Source organism: Aulostomus chinensis, chromosome 14, assembly GCF_037954235.1.
Source record: "Aulostomus chinensis isolate RoL2024-O1b breed Wild chromosome 14, RoL_Achi_v1.0, whole genome shotgun sequence".
In the NCBI taxonomy this organism is placed as follows: domain Eukaryota; kingdom Metazoa; phylum Chordata; class Actinopteri; order Syngnathiformes; family Aulostomidae; genus Aulostomus; species Aulostomus chinensis.
In genome coordinates, this window is record NC_141333.1 from 6,106,090 (window position 1) to 6,127,959 (window position 21,870).

General features: G+C 42.7%; 1 protein-coding gene across 6 annotated transcripts in view; it reads left to right on the forward strand.

Annotated features, from left to right (window-relative positions):
* Positions 1–21,870, forward strand: part of lrp8 (low density lipoprotein receptor-related protein 8, apolipoprotein e receptor) — a 164,622-nt gene that overhangs the window by 64,772 nt on the left and 77,980 nt on the right. For all 6 annotated transcript variants that reach the window (XM_086224794.1, XM_086224791.1, XM_086224793.1 and 3 more), the window contains exon 3: positions 14,932–15,054. In XM_086224794.1, coding sequence (XP_086080920.1) covers positions 14,932–15,054 — 123 coding nt within the window. The remainder of the gene's footprint in view (positions 1–14,931; positions 15,055–21,870) is intronic.

Sequence of the window (21,870 nt, forward strand, 5' to 3'; positions counted from 1 at the left end):
ATAATTGTTTACTTTTCTGTTTATTTCAAGAGAATAAGCATCATGTATCTGTGTGTGTTTGCAGGTAGTGCCGATCAATACTCCTCACCCTTGGTTATCCCAACGGATCCAGAGATTTCAAGCTTTGTGAACTCTGTAATCACACAGATTTGTGTGTTTGCTTGAAATCCAACAACTCCCCTGAACAACCCGCAATGTCATCAACATGTTTACTTTTTCCTCAACCTCACATGATCTCTGGAAAAACATTTTCAACATGTGGTTTGAACACGGAAACAAAAAAAACGATCATCCACTGATTTTCATGTCTTCTTGACAGTTGCCACTTGTACAGAAATTAAATATTAAGCACATACATGAAAGATTGAAAGAGAGACCTGCTAAATTCATGTAGCGTACCTTTAGCAGCAATTTAGCTGAGCCATCATTATCTTCAGGTGGCTTTTTAGGTGCCCTGTCAAAAATACATACTTATATGTATATCTTGAATAACGGTTTATGGGGGCAACAAATTTTGTACCTTTGTGTTTTTTTGGCTTTGTTTGTTTAATTTTTTTTTGATTGCTTTGTGATTGTCTGTCCCTGTGACTAAATTTGTTAGCAAATCTTGTGTCGCAAATGTTGCATGCAGCTGTCTGTGGTTGCTAATCTCACTCCCAGTCACGCCTCCCATTTCTAACCTAAGATTACACCAGGCAGACAAGCTCATTTGGCCGTCTGATGATTCATAAACTGCACAAAGGCTGGGTCGAATGGCTCCCCGCACACCCCTTTCTCTTCTTCCCTTCTAGAGTTCCCCGATCCAGCAGCTTTATGGGCCAACGGAAAAAAGCTTTGTCATTGTATGATTTCATTCGCGCGGTCGATGATGATGGGATGTGTTCGTCTTAACAGGATTAGCTGAAAAACATGACTTTGACCAGCCTTGAGACACTTGTCCATGCATTGTTCTTTTTAACTTAGAAATGCAGGAATAAAATAGATGTCAGTCACTGCTTAAACCTTAAATTGAACAATCACCTTCACTTTTGTCTTAGATTGCGGCCACTTGCATGTTTTAGATCACCACTAAAGAGGAGGAATATTTCCCCTTCAATGTGTTACCCCTAAAAAAATGTAAAATAAGACCCTTAAATATAATTACTCATCAATTTACAAGCGCCATTATTTAAGAAGTCTCGATAAATGCATAAGGTGTGCAGCTTAAGCAAGAATACAAATCTCCTTGACCCTCGCCCTGAAACGTCATCTGCAGTGCCGCTTCTGACACATCCTCATCCTCAGATGTGTCTGTTCCATGGAAGATTCTCCCTGTGGGAGGTTTATTTTATTCACTCTGAACTCAAGCTACAGTCCTTTCATCCAGTGGCTGTTTTTTTTAATTTATTTTTGATAATCACCATCCACAAACCAAACAGACAAAGGAGGGGACAATTGGCCGTCTGCCAGCAGGAGGAGGAGGGCGTGTGGAAGAGAAGGAGGGAGGAAGCAAGAGAGTGAGCAAGAGAGCAAGAGAGCAAGCGTGCAGAAGGGAAAAGGGCGGAGAAGACGAGCGGATAAGGAACAGCCAATAAGCGTGGCAGGAAAGACAAAATATAGGAGGCTGCGTACGGTGTTTTGTTTCGCTTGGAACACAGAGAGAGGTGAGGTCACTTTGTCACAAAACATAATCACAATCCGCCATCACCTCTTAGTCTGCGCAATGCAAAGCAGCAGGTTGGGATTTCTTTTGTCTCGGGTCGTTCTCTGAACCAAAACCGAATACGAAAGCACCAAACTGTAAACAAGTACGGATGCACACACGTTGTGACGCCTGCTGACCTTTGCGGGGGCCGCTACCAAGCAGCAGCAGCCATTTGTAATTGAAATGAATCTTTTTCTTTTCTTTTCTTTTTTTTTTTTTGGTCAGCAGTGGGAGAAATTTTTCTCTTTTGTCCGCAGACGCTCGGCAGGCTTTGTTGGACCCCCCCCACCACCCCCACCCTTACCCAACCACTCCCTCAAGCGAGTGCTGTTTTTTGATAATAAGCCCAGTCGTAATTTGTCATGTGGCCTGACCAGCAGCGCTCGGCATGTGTGCGGTTTGGGACTTGAATGGCGATGGTGGAAGTGCAGGTCTGGGAGAGGGGAATTACGAGGCTCACAGCGAGCGTCGATTTATACAGCCAGCGGGAACATTGTTTGCTTGTAAAAAGGCTTCTTTTTTTTTGGTTTTGTTGGGAGGGTGTGCTGAAACCTCACTTGCTTCTGCTTGTCACTCAGCTTCTCAAAGAACAATTACGGAACACATAATTAGAGATTTTTTCATTTTCCTCTTGAGTGCTGGTACAACACAAGTAGTCAAGTACTTTGGGTTTTGCTCATGTGTGGAAATGAAAATGAAATTGCTCTAATCATCAATGTAATTAAGCATTTAGCAATTAAGTATTCATCAAAACAGCTGATGCATTGATTTATTGTTTTGAAATAAATTTTTGTGCTGCTGTTGGGCATGTTAGCATGCGCGCAGGTCAACTGGAGAGGCTGAGAAGCTTCTTTCGTGCTGTGCTCTTCATGGTAACCACACCCTCAGAACACACATTATTGTGAAAAGTGTGTCTGTGTGTGTGATTACTTGTGTGTTTACATGGTCAGCAGGCCCCAGGGGCGTCAGATTGACTGAGGTTTCATATAGTACGATGTATCCCTCATCCTTCTCACATCCCTAGCGGGACATTTATGCCCTCTGTGTGTGTGTGTGCGTGTGTGTGTGTGTGTGTGTGTGACTTGCTGGTTACTGAGAGCAAAGTTCAATCTGCAGTCAGACTTGATTAAGTGAGGCGTGTTGCGACCTGTGTAGGAGCACCAGAAGCCGGTCTCGTTAATTTTCTGTAGCTTAGACAGGGACTGTCCGGATGTGAGGTTTTACAGGGAGATTTGTTCAATGAAGCCTCTGAAATTTTGACTTGCTTTGGGTGGAAGAGCTCTCAGGGCTTCCCTCAGCTCAAATTTCTCAATTGGTCTCACAGTCATGCGAATGGAGAATAACTCATCCTCTGTATGACTAAGAATGGTTCCACTTTTATCTCCAGTGAGTGTATTTAATGAATCAGATTTCTGCTATTTTAGGTAAAAAAAAAAAAAAAAAAACTTTAATATGAAAATGATTTCTGCTTAATAAATGAATGAATGATGGTCTTTGGACTGAAGATGAAGGCACAGTAAACACAATTTGGGAGTAGTACCTCATTTCTTTGAAAGTCAGATGAACAAATTGAATTAAAAAAAAGCCAAAGTCAGGTAGTAGAAGAGCAAAAACATTAGTTATGCTTGTGTCTCTTCATTCAAAGGAAAAATATTCTCCAGTTCTGATATGATGGATGGTATAGCAGCACCTATGCTACACTCTCCAGGAGCCGCCATGTTGTTTGGTTCTCGCTGTCCTCACATGTACAGTAAACCACACCTCTGATTGGTTCAGACACAAACAAAATCCAAAATGAAATCATAAACTATTTATAGTTATAAACTATAAATGAAACACAAATTCTTGCCCCTCAAGCCGTCATCACTTTAACCAACCATAATTAGCAGTTGTCCATGATGTCATCAATCAAACAGTCCCCTGGTGACTGAGCAGTCACATAATGTTGCTTTTGTGTGTGTGTGTGTGTGTGTGTGTGTGTGTGTGTGTGTGTGTGTGTGTGTGTGTGTGTGTGTGTGTGTGTGTGTGTGTGTGTGCGTGCGTGTGTGAGAGATGTTAGGGCACGCTGACAGATTGATAGCTGATATCATTAAAACAATGACCCTGTCTACGAAAGTGAGTGTCTAACAGACGAGATTGGAGTGTCGGGATGGGACATGGGGGAGGGGATGAAGAGAGAGAGAGAGTGTGTGTGTGTGTGTAACAGTGGTATCAGTGTCTGAGTGTTTAATAAATCAATGCAGGTCAAGTCTGAGAGCCGGATGTCACCCAGATGGCCTGTTGTTCGAGGGATTTGTTCTGTGTGTGTGTGTGTGTGTGTGTGTGTGTGCGCGTGTGAACATTGAGCTTGCTCTGTGCATATGTCACTTTTAATGAGAGGCACTGAAGCAGAAGGATATGACCTCATAGAGGACCTCTTAAGAAATACCAGCACACACACATGCACACACACAAGCACACACCTCTATACACACCTCTCACATCATACGTGCCCTTTGCATCCTTTTCTGTTGAGGTGAATCTGTCAGCTGTTTATCAGCAGTTTGTCAGACCGATTTGTCTTTTCTATCATGAGCAATTATGACACGTTTGTGGGAAAAACAAGAACCATGAAACTACATTCACCTGTTGTACATACAAATACCGTAAATTCTGGACTATAAGCCGCGACTTTTTTTCGACGCTCCATGCCCCGCGGCTTATACTCAGGTGCGTCTTATACGAGGATTTTACCTTCACCCTGGGGTGTGGCGGGCAGTAATTCCCAATTGTTCCTGATGGTAGCTCCAAGTACAGTACTTAGAGAAATTACCATAACATTTAGCTAGGAATGTCCCTAAGTACTGTACTTGGAGCGTCCAGTCCATGCCGCGGTGCAGTGTAAAAAGAGCATCACACGATATTTTCAGTCATTTGTACTCACCCTCAAGATGGAGAGCAGAAGAAGGAATGCTTACGATGCAGCTTTCAAGTTAAAGGCAATCAATCTGGCGGTTAAAGATGGAAATAGAGCTGCAGCACATAAGTTTGGCATAAACGAATCGATGGTGAGACGCTGGAGGCGGCAACATGACGAACTGACCCAATGCAAAAAGACGACAAAAGCTTTCAGAGGTCATAATAGCAGGTGGCCCGAACTTGAAAATGCTCTGGAAGACTGGGTCAACACGCAGAGAACGGGCGGCCGAGGTGTTTCCACCGTGCACCGCGGCTTATTTACCGGTGCGGCTTATACGTGTACAAAGTTGATTTTTTTCCCTAAAATAAGCATCTGCGGCTTACATAACGGTGCGCTCTATCGTCCGGAATTTACGGTACTGCTTTTTCCTTTAACTAATGATTCTTTTGATAAGTTTTTACAAAATCATCCACAGAAACTAGGATATATATTTAAGTTTATATTTTTTATATACTTTAGGTCTGACGGAAGACTAAAAATCTTGACGTGTTCTCAAAAATATGAATTTGGTTTATTTTTCTTTATTTATAAATTATCATTAAACTGAGTTGAATAGCTTACATATCTGCTCTTTGAATTGAAAAAAAAATCCAGTTCTGCTTTTTTTGGGGGGGGGGGGACTTTATTAAAAACTGAAAATAATTAAATGAATGAAACCCCCCCTTTTTTAAGCATTTTTTCTATTGCAATTCCAATTCATAATATGGAGATGATGTACTTCAGAACCAAAGGAAACAGTTGGATGCTGCCCCGAGTGTTCAGCTGTCTCACGCCATCATTTGAGGGACCGATGAGCTTCATGTTGTAAAACATAAACAACCCCCGTCCTGTTTTTCTCTCTCGCCATGTGCCCCCACAATGGCCTCTTTTGTGCGACCAGTTAATTAGCAGGCTCTGACGCTATATAGCACAGCGCCGGCGTACGAAGCAACTGCTTTCTGATCTCTTTGATGAGATACCCACTCGCCCTCGCAACAACAAACACTCTCACATGTGTTTGTATCGCCAAGAGCCCTCTGGCTTCCCCGTGTCTGGAAAAAAGAAACACAGTTAAGGGAGAAAGAAAGAATGAAAGGAGCTATTAAGGGGTTGGGGGGGCTGACAAAAGAAACTTGATTATGATGAAAGGGGGGCAATCAGTTTTGTTTTTTTGTTGTTTTACTCGATGGAGATCATGGTACATGAGAGGTTCATCTTCAGGTTCTGCTATGAGTTTCACTGAAAGGACAACAGTTTAAAGGAGACAGAAAAAGAAACATGAGAGATTAAAAGAAAGATTATCCGTATAGGAAATGGTTCCATCATTATCATCATCCATCAAGATCTCGGACCCAAGATGTGACAAGATTTGGGAGGTCTTATATTTTGACCCCGCCGTACTGAGAGTTACAAACCAGACATCTGGGAACAAAACGAGGAGGACAGGAGCTCAGTTATTGTTCTCTGCAGCTTGAAATAGGAGAGCAGTGATGGAAGGCGAACAGGTTCACATTACGTCCACTACAATTGAAATGCATCACGCAGAAAAATGTAAAGTCCAAACATGCCAAAGGTTCTTTAAGTAATCATTTCAATTTAAAGCGTTTAGAAATCCGTTAAAGTGATCAAACAATGTAGTCAGTTTTATTTGTATGGCACCAAATCCCAACAAAAGTTATCTCATGACACTTTACCAGTAGAGCAGGTCCAGCACCACACTCCTTCAATGAATTTACACCCAACAATTCTCCATCAGCAAGCATGTCCTGCAACAGCGGCGACGAAAACCTTCCTTTTAACAGGCAGGAACGCGAGCAGACCCAGGATCAGTGGGGACGGCCTTCTGCTTTGACTGTTTGGGGGGAAAGAGAGCAGGAGAGTGGGGCTGTGACAAAGACAGATAATGGAGGAAGACAGATATGCAGAAGGAAAGAGAGGGACAGAGATAAAGAGGGAGAGAATGACCGACAGTCACGGACATGAACAGGCTCGAAGGAGAAAGCTGGCAAACAATAACAACAACTCGCTACCAGTGACATCTCCAGGTTGCTCAAGCAATCAATTTCAGCGTAATATGAGCTATTATGTGCCAGCAAGCAAGATGCTGATGTTAATGCTGGTACAGTACTGAGAATGCTATTGTGAATACTAGTAGTACTAATGCTGATACGGAGGGTGGCAGCTTGAGGTCTGGCGTCTGTGAGTTGTGTTGTGGCAACACAGTTTGATTCGAAGAATTAGACGCTGCATGTTCTAAATACAGAAGATCTAATGGAGGTAGAGTACATGAGATGTGACACAGGCACTGTTTTGGGAGAGGTTCAGCCTGCGTGTATCTGTAACATGCTGGTCGCGATGCTCTGCTGGTGCGGTTGATGAAGTGACGGAGCTGGAAGACCAAGCAGTCTATCAGCAGTTGAACTGACTTGGTATAAAAACCTGCATCAATCCGTGATGGAAGACATGCACGCAGTTGAAACGAGGCTTTGGCAGGATGTGAGTTGGTGTGATCAGGTTGGTCGACTCATCTCTGTTATTACAGGTCAACTGAGACCTGCAGGAGAGAATGTCCCGTTGAACAAACAGGAGTTAAGTAATCATTTTAGAGCCTTAATATTTGGTCAAGGTGTCATGCAAATATAGGATTGTCCCCTGGGTGTGTCATTCATTATACTTCGCAGTGTGAACAAAGAGAGACCAGGCTCCAGGATGTGTGTCCTTTACACCTATATATTTATTTTATGCAACGATAATGGTGTTTTCACAGTGATTTAAGGGTTCGGAATGAAATAATTCCAAAATTCTATCTTCATTGGGCAACACGGCCGCTCCCGTTGCCTCCTCCTAATCCCGTTACTTCTATGCCGGTCATACAAAAGCTCCTCATATATCTTACAATGCATAGAATATGGAAAAGTCTGTTTCCTGAACACGAGTGAACAGATGCAGACTCAAGCTGAGGTATAAACAGATTCCATGAACACACACACACACACACACACACACACACACACACACACACACACACACACACGCGCGCGCGACGCATACCGGAGACGGATTAACCTCTGAAGTAGCTGTATATGAGACAAGCGTTTGCCTCCAAGTGTCTCTGTTGCCTTGACTTAATTTTTTTATTTCATTTGGCAACTTGAAATCCACTTGTGCATCTTGTTGTTTGGTGGTTCTTTTTCTCTTCCCACAATTCTTCATTTGCCAAATGAAAGGAAGCTATTTATTCCTCTAAAGCATGGGCTGCATCTGCTTGCCAAAATGTAGCTTTGAGGGGTTGGAGAGGATAAATTATGTTTTTAGAGGAACTGAGATTATGCAATTAATAACAAAGAACAAAAAAAAAAACAGATTTTAAAAGGATGATATACAAACTATGTGTAAACCGTTTTAGAGTCGACACATTGCAGCTATTTTCAGTGGTAAACACTGATGCAGCGGTTTCAAATAATACTGGAGTTTATATTCTAGATATAGAATCAAAACAAATCCATGATGCAGTGTGGCTTGGAAGTGCCATAAAATGAGTAAACTGGGTGAAATCTGATTGGTTGCAAAAGAAATGGAAAATATTTTATTTCATTTAGGGAAGTGTGTCTACCTCCAGTACTGAAGGTGGCGGTATGCCTCCTTGCAGCTGGATGCAGTCAAACGCTGGAAGACCGACAGAACACGCACAGAACTCCAAGGCTGGTTTGAGAACCGCTGAGCCGCATACACGCCTGAAGTGATCAATCCCTGGCTGTGTTACCTGAGTGTGTTCATCCGTATTCAAAAAGGACTGACTTAAGCTCATTTCAGTCATGAGTTTTGTCTGTTTTTTGTTGGACTAACACATGATCAGTTTTTTCTATCATGTAAATGAGTATTGTTAAGGTAGAGAAGGTGCTATGCAAAGGAAGTGAAATAAAATACGGAGGACGATGACCTAATATATACATTCATCCATTTTCTACTGCTTATCCTGTTAAGGGTCTTGGGGGGGCTGGAGCCTATCCCAGCGAACGAGAGGCGGGGTTCACCCTGGACAGGTCACCAGTCCATCGCAGGGCCAACACATAGAGACAGACAACCATTCACACTCACAGTCACACCTACGGTCAATTTAGAGTATCAATCAGCCTCGTCCCCTCTTGATGTCTTTGGACTGTGGGAGGAAGCTGAAGTACCAGAGAGAACCCACACAGGAACAGGGAGAACATGGAGACTCACACAGAAAGATCCCGCGCCCGAGCTTGAACCCGGAACCTTCTTGCTGTGAGGCGACAGTGCTGACCACTGTACCACTGTGCTGCCCCTAATGCATACGTTTAAAAAAAACAAAAACCCTTCATTTAGCAATATAAGCCGCCTAGTCGGCCTCTGCTCCTCACCTCCAGTTTACCAAGGGGCTCCTGTCCAGCTCTGGTCAAAGTCACTGATGAATGCGGAGACCTTCCATGCTGAGGTGAAGCTCTCCTGCGTTGAGCGCTGGAGATCATGAAATGATAACCAGCTTCTTTGAACTAGTAGGGGGTTTTTGATGTGCTGTGAGCAGCATACCACATCGTATATTTGATCTGGCCGGCTGTCTGGGTCTCTGTCCACATCTCTTGCTTTTAAGTGTATAGACACACATATGAACACACACAGCGTGTGTGTGTGTGTGTGTGTGTTTGTGCGTGGTACATGGTTGCATTCTAACACAGGTGCAAGATGAGTGTCCCAAATACTCGGCTGCCACAAAAATGAAAAATAACCATAATTTGTCTGTGGTGTTCTGATTGCGGCTCTATTTGGCCACATTTTAACATAGAGGTTAATTTTACTTCAAACTATTTGGAAGAGTTTGTTTTGAATTAAGTCACAGCGCCATCTAGAGCCTCCAGGAAGTAAACCTGATAAAACAAACAGTGCTTGCATTGCACCGAATTAAACGTGTTTTTTATGCGGTGAGACATATTGGTATGTGTTCTCACTCTACAGACTCTACAGCGTGGGGGGGGGGGGGGGTACATGGGGCCACTCATCACAGCTCGTGGTTTCAATTAGGGTCCAAGCAGAAAAGTGGCAGGGGGGCCAAGAGTCGGCCTCGGTGGTGGTGAGCGCTCTCGGAGTGCTTCCAGTTATTTTTTTGTCTCTCTTCTTTGGGAGGCTTTGCTGTGCTGTTGCTGTATTCTGGTCCTTTCTCTACAATATCTCTGTGTCTGCCGCTCATTATTGGAAAACCAGACAGGCTTTTAATCTCCTCACAAGACCAATATTATACTTGTCTACTTCTTGCCCGTCCCTCTCTTTCTTTCTCGCTGACGCACACACATTCACACATGCGTTTCTCGGAGTATTCTCCACTCCTTGGTGGTTGCAGTTCAACCTCTGCTCGCTGATTAACGGCCTCGTTCCCTCCACTGACACGCTCCGTTCTTCAGCTCTTTAGCTGATCACAACAATGTGGGGGACAATCTATTTCCTCTCCTCTTTCTTCCTCTTTCAGTCCTGCTGCATTCTCACATTTCTTTCAGTTTCTCATTTTTTTTCTCTCCCGTGTTTTTGCTTTCCTCTGTCCTCCGTATTCTTGTTTACTACCACGAACCTACTGTAGCATGTGATCCAAGATCATGCACTTGCCCCTCCCCCTTCAGAGTGACACACTGATGAATTCTTTTCCCCTTTTACTGTAAAAAAATGAGACTTCCCTATTTTCCTTAATGTCAACAATCATGCTGCTGTAAATTCGCTGAACTTTTTGTCGTACCAGAGGCACTGAGAGGTGTTTTGACTGTAATCACATCAAAAAAATCAAATTAGAGGGAATTTTCTTTATTAATTGCAAAAAAAAATGATAATGGTGTAATAAAAACGTGTAGGCATACTGCACACTCACGTAGTGGCTCACTGATGAGATTAAACCCTCAAGTACTAAAGTCAAGCTCAGGCATATGAGGGTCTGTTTAAGCTCAGATGAATCAAAGTGGGCGCCACAGAGGAACCAAAGTTGGGTACCCAACTGTAGTTTGGAGGCAACAATTTGATCTCATCAGCCTCTCAACTGTAGCTGAAGTACCACTGTTTTTTGTGAGGAAGTCCTGTATATATGTCGCAGTGAAAATACTTCCATGTTTTCGGCGTATTTTAACTGGACTGGCATCTTCAGGGTCCAGTCCCGTGTTTGTAGAACCAAATACAGCCCCACGTAGCCTATGGTGGTCCCCTTGCATGGAGGAAGCAAGAGGGAAAATCGAAGCGCTTGACTCTGTCACGGGGAGAAGCGAAGAAATCCCTCTCCTTGACAGCAAAAGCCGATGAACAAGAGAAAGCACTCGCTTGGTGTGTTAGCGATGCCTTGCCTGACCATGATGAAAAATACAGGAAAATGTCAGACGCATGGCAAGGAAATGTGTGTGTGCAAGTGTGTTGCGTTGATTCCCCCCCCCCCCTTACAAGTGAAATTAACTGTGACATATACTGTTCCATTTTCCCTCACGTGAACGTGATGTCACACACATCACATCACTTGCTCACTTTAAAACCAATGTGGGTTGCTGAATGTGAGGCCACATATAATATTAATCAATAACTTTGACTGACTTCAACTCACTAACCTCCATTCACCTGTGACTACATTATTTACTACTGCTTTTACACTTGAATTATGACAAAATATGAAGCCAAACTGTTAATATAATTTTATATAAATCTGGAGAAGTTGGAGCACATGGGTCTTATGAAAAAAAAAAGTAGCATAAAGACAATAGAAAATGTTTTCTATGGTGGGAGAAAATTGACTAATCAACCAGCAGGTTAGTGAGCAGATTAGTTTAGTTTAGTAAAACAAGGAGGAAACTGCGGCTGCATGGTGGTGCAGTGGTCAACACTGTGGCCTCACAGCAAGAGGGTTCTGGGTTCGAGTCCCAGCTCGGGCGCGGGATCTTTCTGTGTGGAGTCTCCATGTTCTCCCCGTGCCTGCGTGGGTTCTCTCTGGTACCCCGGCTTCCTCCCACAGTCCAAAAACATGCAATTTGGGGACGAGGCTGATTGAATTCTCTAAATTGACCGTAGGTATGAATGTGAGTGTGAATGGTTGTTCGTCTCTGTATGTTGGCCCTGCGATGGACTGGCAACCTGTCCAGGGTGAACCCCGCCTCTCGCCCGTAGATGCTGGGATAGGCTCCAGCCCCCCCATGACCCTTACTAGTAAGGAATAAGCGGAAGATCACGATGGATGGAAGGAGGAAACTGCTAGCTTGTTTCTGTGAAAGAGTGTTAAAAAAATGTACAGGCACTAATAGAGAATTACCATTTTATATCCTGTTTCTTCTGTTCAAAACAGAAGAGAACCACAAGTTTAGATTCATGGGGGGTTGTGTGACCCTTTCCCAGCCAGGAAAGGTGACTCGATTGTCTTCTGGCTTTTTAATTTAGGTCTTGCTACATTACCGCTCCTCTCTTTCAAATCTCAGCAAGTCAGGGAGTGAGCATAAAAAAAACGACTTGATTTCCATCCTTAGAGGTCTTGTTCATCATCTCAGCTCAACTGTATTAGCCATGAGCTAATATTGCGAGGGATTTACCTCAAATGAAGTACTGTTCATCAAAATGTGAGACTACTGAAGTATTCAAGGAATTGGTCCAACCGTGTAAACACAGTTTTATGTGACTTGGCACGGGAGAAGCCAGGCAGCTTATTAGCCTTCTTGTTTATGTGTGTAGCCTTGGATGTCCTGTGGTGTGTGGTGAAAGGCAGAGTAATGACTGATGGCACAAGTGGGAGCCGTAATAATGAAATGTATGCAAGAGGAGCTGACAGCATCTCAGCTGTGTGTTCTAATATCATGTGGATGACGTGTTTTGGCATATTGAAGAAAGGACGGAGACAACCACGGAGTCACACACTCAGCAGCAGCTGATTGTATGAAGGGAAAAGGAGAGGAAAGGAAAAAGTCTGACAGAAATGAGTGAGGTAAAATTGAAGGAGGTGCAGTGCTAGAATAGATAAAAAGCACGTCACTCGGGACTAGAGAGTCCTAGTCAGGGAGGAAGGTAAATAGAAAGCAAGAAATCAGAGAATAGGGACACAGCAACAGGAGAAGGGAAGACGTGGTTGAGCTGGGGTCTGCTATAATGTCAGTCTTCGCAAAGGGCAGAATAAATCTTTCTCTGACCAACCAGCAGGTTAACATTGAATCAGTTTTCCTTGTCATCTCTCTGTGTTTACCGTCGCTCCACCTCTATGTGATAGTTGCAGACAGGTACTGCGCAGATTAAACAAGACCTGCATTTTTATGTCTTTCTGCTTTGGAATTGAAATCACAATTCAAGCTCACCAGGTTATTCAGTGCAAATGTTTGCTGCTTTCATTTATCATGGCACAGAATGAAACTAGTGCTCTAATGAAGGCGTTTAAGCTGACATGCGAGCTGGAATATTTAACACATTTCCTACTTCAAACGGTGATATTTACCAACTACTAACAACAGGCATCTAATTCTTTCCCCCCAATACAACTGAATAATAGCATGTTAGTTGTGTGGGTTTATGTTCTCATTTATCTCTTGATTTGGATCCACGCGACAGAGGTAGACGCTGCTCTTGCAGGGGTCCACACAAAATGACGTCAGCGCTTAAAGTTCTGATTTAAATCCATGGCAACAGAACGGAAAAGCAGAAATAAAATCAGTGCAACAACAGCATTTTCAATGTAAGTATTTGCCAACAATAATTATTAAGTCCACAAACTCAATAAAACTATTTTAAACTGTTTTTTTTCCCCCCATTTCAAGTCATGACATGTAATTAGTCAGAGGATATTAAAGTGATTAATCCAGTTGTTTTTTTGTTACTCATTCATGTCACTTACTGTAAGTAAACAACATTGTCTTGTATTAAATTCCAAGGGTGTGTGTGTGTGTGTGTGTGTGTGTGTGGTTGAGCAGGAGAGGGATGGCTTTCCTGCAGACTTTCACTTGACCTTTACAGTATCATCTTCATCAACTTGTCCGAATTTCTAAAATTCAGCACCACAGGATGTGAACATTCAATACGAGCTCAGTACAGTCGGTCAGGTTCCTTATCTTCTTCTCCCCCTCAGCTGAGTTTTTTTCTGGATTAATGTTTTTGTTTCGACTGTATATTTTAATTAAAATATTAGCATATGATAAACATATTATGAAGACTATTTTTTTTATCATCCATCTCCAAAACTGAGAATTATTTTTAGACTGCAGTAATCCCGCGCCTCTCAGGAGTTGCTGATGCAAACACAAACTGCTGCTTATGCACCAAGATCCGTCGTATATGAATGTCATCCATACAGAACAACCTAAACCTGCCTTAGGATGTGTGAGAGTGAATGTGTAAGGAAGAGAAATCCAGTTATATACACACACACACACAACTCAAACAGAGACACACATGTATTTCCTCGGATAAAGCAGTGATTAATATTTATGTGAAAGCAGAATCTTGCTCCGTAGCTTATTTCATCCTCACGCTTGAGTCATCACTACCGTTGTGTGTTTTTAAATTGTAGCCTCAGATTTGTATATCTCATCACTGCACTTGGCTCACACATTGGGTGGAGATTGCTTTGGGTTTATTTTTCTTACAGTGCATTTTGACAAGCTTGCACCTAGTTTTCAGTAGGTGAGTAGACGGAGGGTAAGTCCGTTAATAGAAGCGCGTTATAAAACATCTGTTGGAACTTGAAAATGTGCCGTCTGAACCAGTTTGTTTCAGAAAACGTTACCTCTTTTGCAGAGGTTATTCGTGATTCATACTGTACCCACCTTGTGGGTGGAGCCAAAAGACATTTGGTATATGCTTCAAAGATGTGTTGGACTGCCTAGGAACTTCCTAACGTCACACTCTGGAGCATCGTCACCACATCCTAGAGCTGACATGATTTGTAATACTACAGTTTCAAGTGCAAGTGAAGGTCCGTGCCTTCATGCAACTCATCCGGTTCAAACGCAGAGACACATGGGTCGAGGAACCAGTGCGGCTCAGGAAACGTCTTACAAAGGAATCGCAGCTCTGAATCTGAAAACATGCCTTAAATAAACAGCTGATCAAACACTCGATGCTTCGCAGGTTTTGTTACAAGTTCAAAATGTTCTCAGGAAGGAAGCCAACAGCCTGCTGATTAACTGCATAACTTTACCTCCTTATGATTTAAAAGAAAAACTGGCTTGAATGTGGTGTTCAAGAACAATTCTGAATTTCAGATGTTTCGTCTTGATTGCATTATAAATGACTGCGTTACATTCACTGCTTTATCTCTCTCTGAGACTCAGCGGCGCGTCTTCCTCTGTCTCCACAGCCAAAAAGACATGTGCAACCACAGACTTCGCCTGTAAGAATGGACAGTGTGTTCCTGCCAGGTGGCGCTGTGACGGAGAACCGGAGTGTGCAGACGGCTCGGACGAGGCTGATGCAATCTGCAGTAAGTAGCTGACCCGACACAAACACAGCTACACATGTACATAGACGATGCCACAAAAGCAAACTTGTCAACAAAAACCGGTGGAAGGCCATGTGCACACAGTCAGGTAGGTCAATACACACACCACACACATTTTACTTGCTACATTTGGTTTGTGTGCATTAGAGAGAGACAGAAGGAGAGAGACGATGAAAGCAGCAGCAGCACCGGCAACAAACCAGTGCAACATGCCCGTTTTCTTATTTTTGTGTCAAAATTCATTTCGTAGTGAAAGTGCACACAAACAAACACAAAGACCAAACGGTACTAGAACACATACTGCATCCTCTCCTTAGGTTTAAAAGTCTCCCAAGGTCGGTCGGCTTGCTGACATTTTGCAGGACTCCAGCCAGTTTGCCAAACATTTCTCTCGTGCACATCACCTCTGGAAATTACTCTGATGCTTTTTTTTTTTCTACTTCTTTTGGCTTCACCATCAAATGGAGGAGCTCCACACATGGTCTGATCATAACTGTTGAGACAGGACGAGATGTTCCCTGCCGTCCCACTATTTTGATACGCCATACAAAGGCCAGTGACAATTACTAATAACTTGACAGCCTCCGGGAAATCTGTTCCCTGATAGCAACATCTCTTCGACTTCGCCAACAAGAAACAGAACATTAGCTGGGTAATATAACTCCACTGTCAAGGGCCACGTAACAAAGAAGATTACATTCGGGCCCACCTTTGTACAAATGTATGTGCGATCAGTGTCAGCAACATTTTCACTCTTAAATATGAGCTTACATGATTGCTGCAACCTTTGTTCTCTCCGTTCACTGGCGTAATTCGCAGTCGGCAAACAGACTTCACCTCTTAGAGTCTTATTTAAAAGGTTGGCAGGTGCTGCACTCGCTGGCGGCTGCAATTATATCAAATGGAATACAGCCACTGTGATTACAGGGCTTTTAATCAGCAGCAAGTCAGAGGTAAGTCAGTATTCAAAGGTTGCTAGCTAGACCACAGCAGGGTGGGAGGAGTGTGAGGTGGGCGATGAAGGTCACAGCAGGTCCGGATTTGAATTGTCTTAATGTATTCCATCAGCAGCCCCCACGATTGTTTGACCATTAAAAACCCGATACCTCAGTCAGCAGGTTGGTAGATTTCTGGATGTCTGGTGGGGGGGGGGTTGTATGGTCCTCCGTAAACTTCATGAGTAAGTTGTGGAGTAATTGAGTTAAAACTGTTCAGCACTGAAGCCAGGAGAAAGAGTTGAATCCTAACAGACCATGAAATTCACTGACGTTCCACAGGGATTCGCATATTAATCTCACATAGAACCAAAGATAAGACAGAGAAGTGAGCTGAACGACTAGAGGTCAGTCTCTCCAGCCTCTGCTCCTCCGCCTTATCACAAAACTTAGCAATATGCTTGTAACTACAGGCCATCTCCTATTTGCAGTTTTTATGAATATGATTTTCAAAGAGGTGATCAAAGAACCCTTTGAAGAAGTAATAAATCTGATTGGGATAGGCCAAGCGTGTGTGTGTGTGTCTGTGTCTGTGTCTGTGTGTGTGCACGCACCCTCATAAGACTGTGTGTGTGTGTGTCTACCTCTAGAGTGAATGCTTGTGTTTAGTATTCATCACAAGATGAATCACAAGTCGTGTCATCAGATTAGTGGACTCGCGGTTACGTCTCATTAGGTCTGATCAAGGTCAGACAGAGTGTGTGTCTCCATGTTTATTTGTCTTGCGATCATCAAAAAAAGAGAGTGTCTGGCCATCTCAAGGAGTTAAATCACTGGGAAATCAAGTTATTTCTTCAGTATGATGCATATTAGATCCTGCGTTGCCAGATCATAGCAATAAGAGGCATATTAAAAGAATTCAAACCAGGGATGCACAATAATATCAGCACATCATCCTTTTCACTGTATTGGCATCAATCTGATGGCTGCTATTTAAATCAGCCCAGTTTTACTCAAGTCTCTTCATCTTTGCTCGTCATCCATCGCACAGCAATGGGGAAGCAGTGCAGTTAATTTATCATCAGTGGGTTTTTCTAAATGTTATGGAAATAACCAAAGACAATTCTGAACATTCACAGTTTTTACATGTATTATTCAGTAGGATAATATCATAGAAACTTTGTTTTATACAGATTATATTGACATTGATACATGCTGCCCATGCACAAATGGAGTTGTAAAAATATCTCCATACTGGACATTCATCAGTGATATAAATTTCCCATCATCTGCTGATAATCAATCTGGTATCTGGAACCATAATTGTATGTTGGTGGGAAGACCAGTCCAAGGTTAATGACTCATAGTCTTCTGTAGACACCACATCATTCAGTCGTCATGGTAACAGTGCCAATTGTTTAGGCTTAACTCCTAAAGATGCAGGTGTAAGAATGAATATTGAATCCATTCTCCAAACAAATTGAGGCCAGCAGGCGTCGGCTCCCACAAGCAGATTTAACTGTTAAAAAAAAAACCCAAACCACAGGATGGGTTGGATGAATGTTTTACAATTATAGCATCTTTGAATTTGGCTGTGTGATATTTTGTCCCTTCACTTCCAACACCGTATCACCATAATCTGATCCGTCCTTCTCTGTTATTTTAAGCTCATCTTTAACCTGTATCACTGTCACTGCTGTGTAGTCCCAGCGAGGGGTAGAGATAGAAGTGAACCAGCTTACCGAAGAGTATCAATCCACTTTGGTGTCCCCGTGGCCTTCCATTGCTCTACGTCCTCCACTTTCTGATCTGAGCTCAGTTTAAGTAATGCCTTTGATTGAATTGGTTTCCCAGGGAGAGAATCGATAGGCTGATCCCTGAGACCTCTGGTTGACTGCTGATTAACTATGGACCTCCGACAGTGTCTCTTAAACCACACACACACACACACTCACGCAGGCTTCTTAGCTGACTGTAATTACACATCTGAAAATGAATCTTAGTCTTCAGGGGATTCTGGAGAAAAGGCTTCTATCACTGTGTGCATATTGGCACACTGTTCTACACCAATCTGAAGTACACACAGAGTCCTGTCACCGTCACGCCAGCCGCCTTACAAGTCGTATTAGAGGTCTAAGAAGTTCCAAATGACCAGTTGAGAGTAACTCTATTAGTGAAATAAACCTACCAAGTACATATAAAACAATATTTTAGCCTGGATCTGGTTTACAGTACCTGAAGTCTCATTATCTTCACTTGGGACAGGCTCACGCTGCTCAGTGAGTGTCAACTAAACCACTCCATTAATTACTACCTCCAAATTTCCCAGCCCATGAGATAAGGCTGTGTTCATTAGAGCTGCACAATTAATCTGAATTAAATCAAAGTCACAATATGGCCTACTGCGAAATTCAAATCACAGAAAGGTGCAATATTTGTTAAAAGCTAATTGTGAGTCAAAATACAGTTTTTAGTTTACGTATTGTGGCGCTGCAGAGATGTCCTGCCTACGTTCTACAACAGTGGCGCTCACCTGGTCTAGCCTCAGGACCCTGGACGATTTTCAACCTCGCAGGTTTGCGTCATGGCATGTTCATGGGCTTCAAAGTAAGAGTGCAGAATTAGAAAATCAACGTCGAGCTTTTTTTTTCTCCCCAGTTCTTTTGCTGCACACACCTCCGTCACAGTGGTTGAGTCAGTCTTTCACTCAGATCCAAGCAAAAATCGCAGCATAAACATTTTGGTTCGGATCCAGTTAACATTTTTACCTTGGAGGTGGCTGATGTGTGCCCAGAATACCATCTACTCCATAAGGAGACTATTCACTTTTTTATGAACTTATTTATCGCAATAATTTAACCGTTAAGTTTCGAGATCAATAAAACAACGCATGCACGCAAAAAAGAAGTAATCCATGTCGTTAAATGGAGTAAATATCTTTATCTTAGTAACTGGGGAGATTTTGGCTGATGCAACCCGACCAGACCGACTGCCAGCTGATGAAACTGTCTTCTGTAGAGACCGATGGCACACTCCGCTGTGGCTTGCTTGTACTCTTCAGGATATTCAAATGTGATCTGTTGTTCAAGAAGAATTTGTGGGCCAAGTGCATATCAATTAAAAACTCTTAAGCACCCTCATGAAACGAAACCATTGTTTCACTGCCGACGTTTCATTATCGCGTGTCAGTTACAGGAAATCCTAACTCAGACCAAATCACACAAGAATCCAACACAGTTTCTTCCTGCTTCCATGAAAATGACTCATCATCTTGCAACGTGTTGGCCATGTGTATATTCTCACACAATTTGACTTTGCATAATGTGCTTTGGGGGGGGAGGCCATGTCCGTAATCCGTGTACCAGACATCAAAGCTCAGATTTTCTGCAGTCTAGACATGTCAGAGTCAGCATTCATTCCTTCTGAGTGGCATCAGCAAGATTCTGCAGTTTGGACAATCACTGCTGATTGAAGAGACTTTTTCCAGTATTACTCGCACTCCACCCTCGTGTCCGCGCGTGTTGATGGTGTCTGTACTCCACACAGGGATTAAAGTCAACCCTTCTGGGCAGCCAAGTGTCCCTGTATACAGTAGATAAAAGTTATTGAATTGCAACATCAGACACTCTGCCAACCTCACTCAACCACATATTGGAACAGCATGTAACACGCTCTCTCGCCAGTCCCTGGTGACTCCAAGTGATGCTTCAAAAATGTGGCCATAGAGAGAGAAACTGTTCAAGAGTTAAGCTTTGAATTATTTGAGGGATATTTGATATTCATATCATGCAAGTCTTGTATCATCCAGGAAAGTAATCTAATCATCACAAGTCTACTCAGGCACATTTCACACTCAGAGGCACGCTGACAATGGCTCTGCTGAAAAGCTTCTAAACTCATTGTGAATCTTGTGGAGCAAATACTAATGAGAATTATGTTAGAAGTGGAGTAATCTCAGGTCACACATCACGGTACAGTAGAAAGACGAGAATATGCGGTACTCTCGTTTCGGTCGGCTCAGTTGGGTCTATTAAAGCTGCTTCATTTTCAATCTCTCAAAAGGAAATATGAGTTTTGAGTTCTTTTATGAGGTCCAGTGTCCAGGGGTCTCATTTATAACTTTTGGAAAAAAAAAAATGGTGCTTGAAACCGGCGCCTGCTCCTTCCCATGCAAAAGTTTAGATCTAGAAAGACAAACTTGAGGGGAGAAATGTGGACGTCTGACTCATGTCTACCAACGTCTTAGAGACACAGAGGATGAGGTGGTAGTTTTAAGACGGATTGTGTCTGTCAACCTTTTACTCCCCAAGGATCCAGCCGTGACTTTAAAATCAGAGTAAACTTTGTAGTATATATATGTAGTGTGTGGTACTACTATACTGTAAGTTTGTTACAGCTGAAGCCAAGGACTTACTGAATGGATGCAGTGGTATTTAAGCATTTACAGTTATCATGTTATCCACTGTATCATTGAGGTGAACATGCAACCTCCAGCACCCTCGGGGCTTAACATTTTATTATCTTAATTGGAGATTCCCACTGAAATAGTCCAAAGCAGCAGTTTTACATGTCATGAGCTGTAATGGTTCCACGCAAACAAGAAAAAAGCCTTTCAGATGAGCCGAATCAAAGTGCGCCAGCAGTGTTCCGTCAGTGCTCTGTCACCATTGCATTCCCCACCACTGCAGCACAGAGTGGATTTGATCAAATTATCATCACTGCTTGTAGAAATCTGAGATTAGATCAAAAGGCATGAAGGAACTGTGGAACAGAGCATCAATAGTTTTTAATATTTTTTTTCTGATAAGTAAAAACAAGCTGTCGGAGTGCACTGGAGACACCACACACACACGCACGCACACGCACACACACGCACACACACTCCCATGTTTTGTGTATTTGGGGCTGCAATTTCATTTCACTCCATCCTCATTATCAGTCCACATGAATCAGGTTCATCTATCAATCTATTATTGAATTAGATTATGGCGATTCAGCCACAGTGTGAAGCGGTCTGATTGCTCATAGAAATATTGTGGTGCGCGCGCGCGCTTGTGTGTGTGTGTGTGTGTGTGTGTGTGTGTGTGTGTGGTGCATGATCAATCTCTGTTCCTCTCGGTTGATGCCGGGATCACCGGAGGCGAGCACACGCACCGTTTTATAACTCTGATAATATGATCACTGGGCTTTAGTGCACACATGTACTGTATGCGCTTTTATAAATGATAACCCCTGAACTTCTCGCACCGTTACTGCTCAAAATATTAGCACAGTGCAAAGACTAGAGTCAAATTTGTCAGTACAAGTTAGAAATATAGTAATAAAACATGAGCGCTTTAGTGTTTACTCTTTTTTTTTTTTTTAATTTTAACTGATAATCTGATACAGCGACTTACTCAACACTGTAGGGGATTAAAACCGCAACGATTTCAAACTTTGCTTTTTACTTTTTTCATTTCATCTGATGAAATTCTGTTATCTAAAGAAACAAACTGTCAAAGCGCAGCCTCTCATCACAGCATGACTTCTCGCCCTCCTTTTGTAGTTATGAATTTTCCAGCTCACAGCGAGGCATTCCTGACTTGATCAATTTCATTTCTGTATGATAAGCTTAGCGCTGCCGAAGAGGAAACCCTTAATAAGTTGTTCATAATGGACAGTAAAACAGCTGAAGTTTACTGTCTTGGAGGAGAAAATACAGTATTTACCTGTTATGATGGAGGATATTTCTGTAGTCATGATTGCTTTTGAATATATGCAAAAACTTAGAATCAGCCATTGACACGAGGCTGACAAAGCTGCTGCTCTTTGTGTATGACAGATACTTCATCAGCAGGAAATGTAAATCTGATACCTTTTCCCA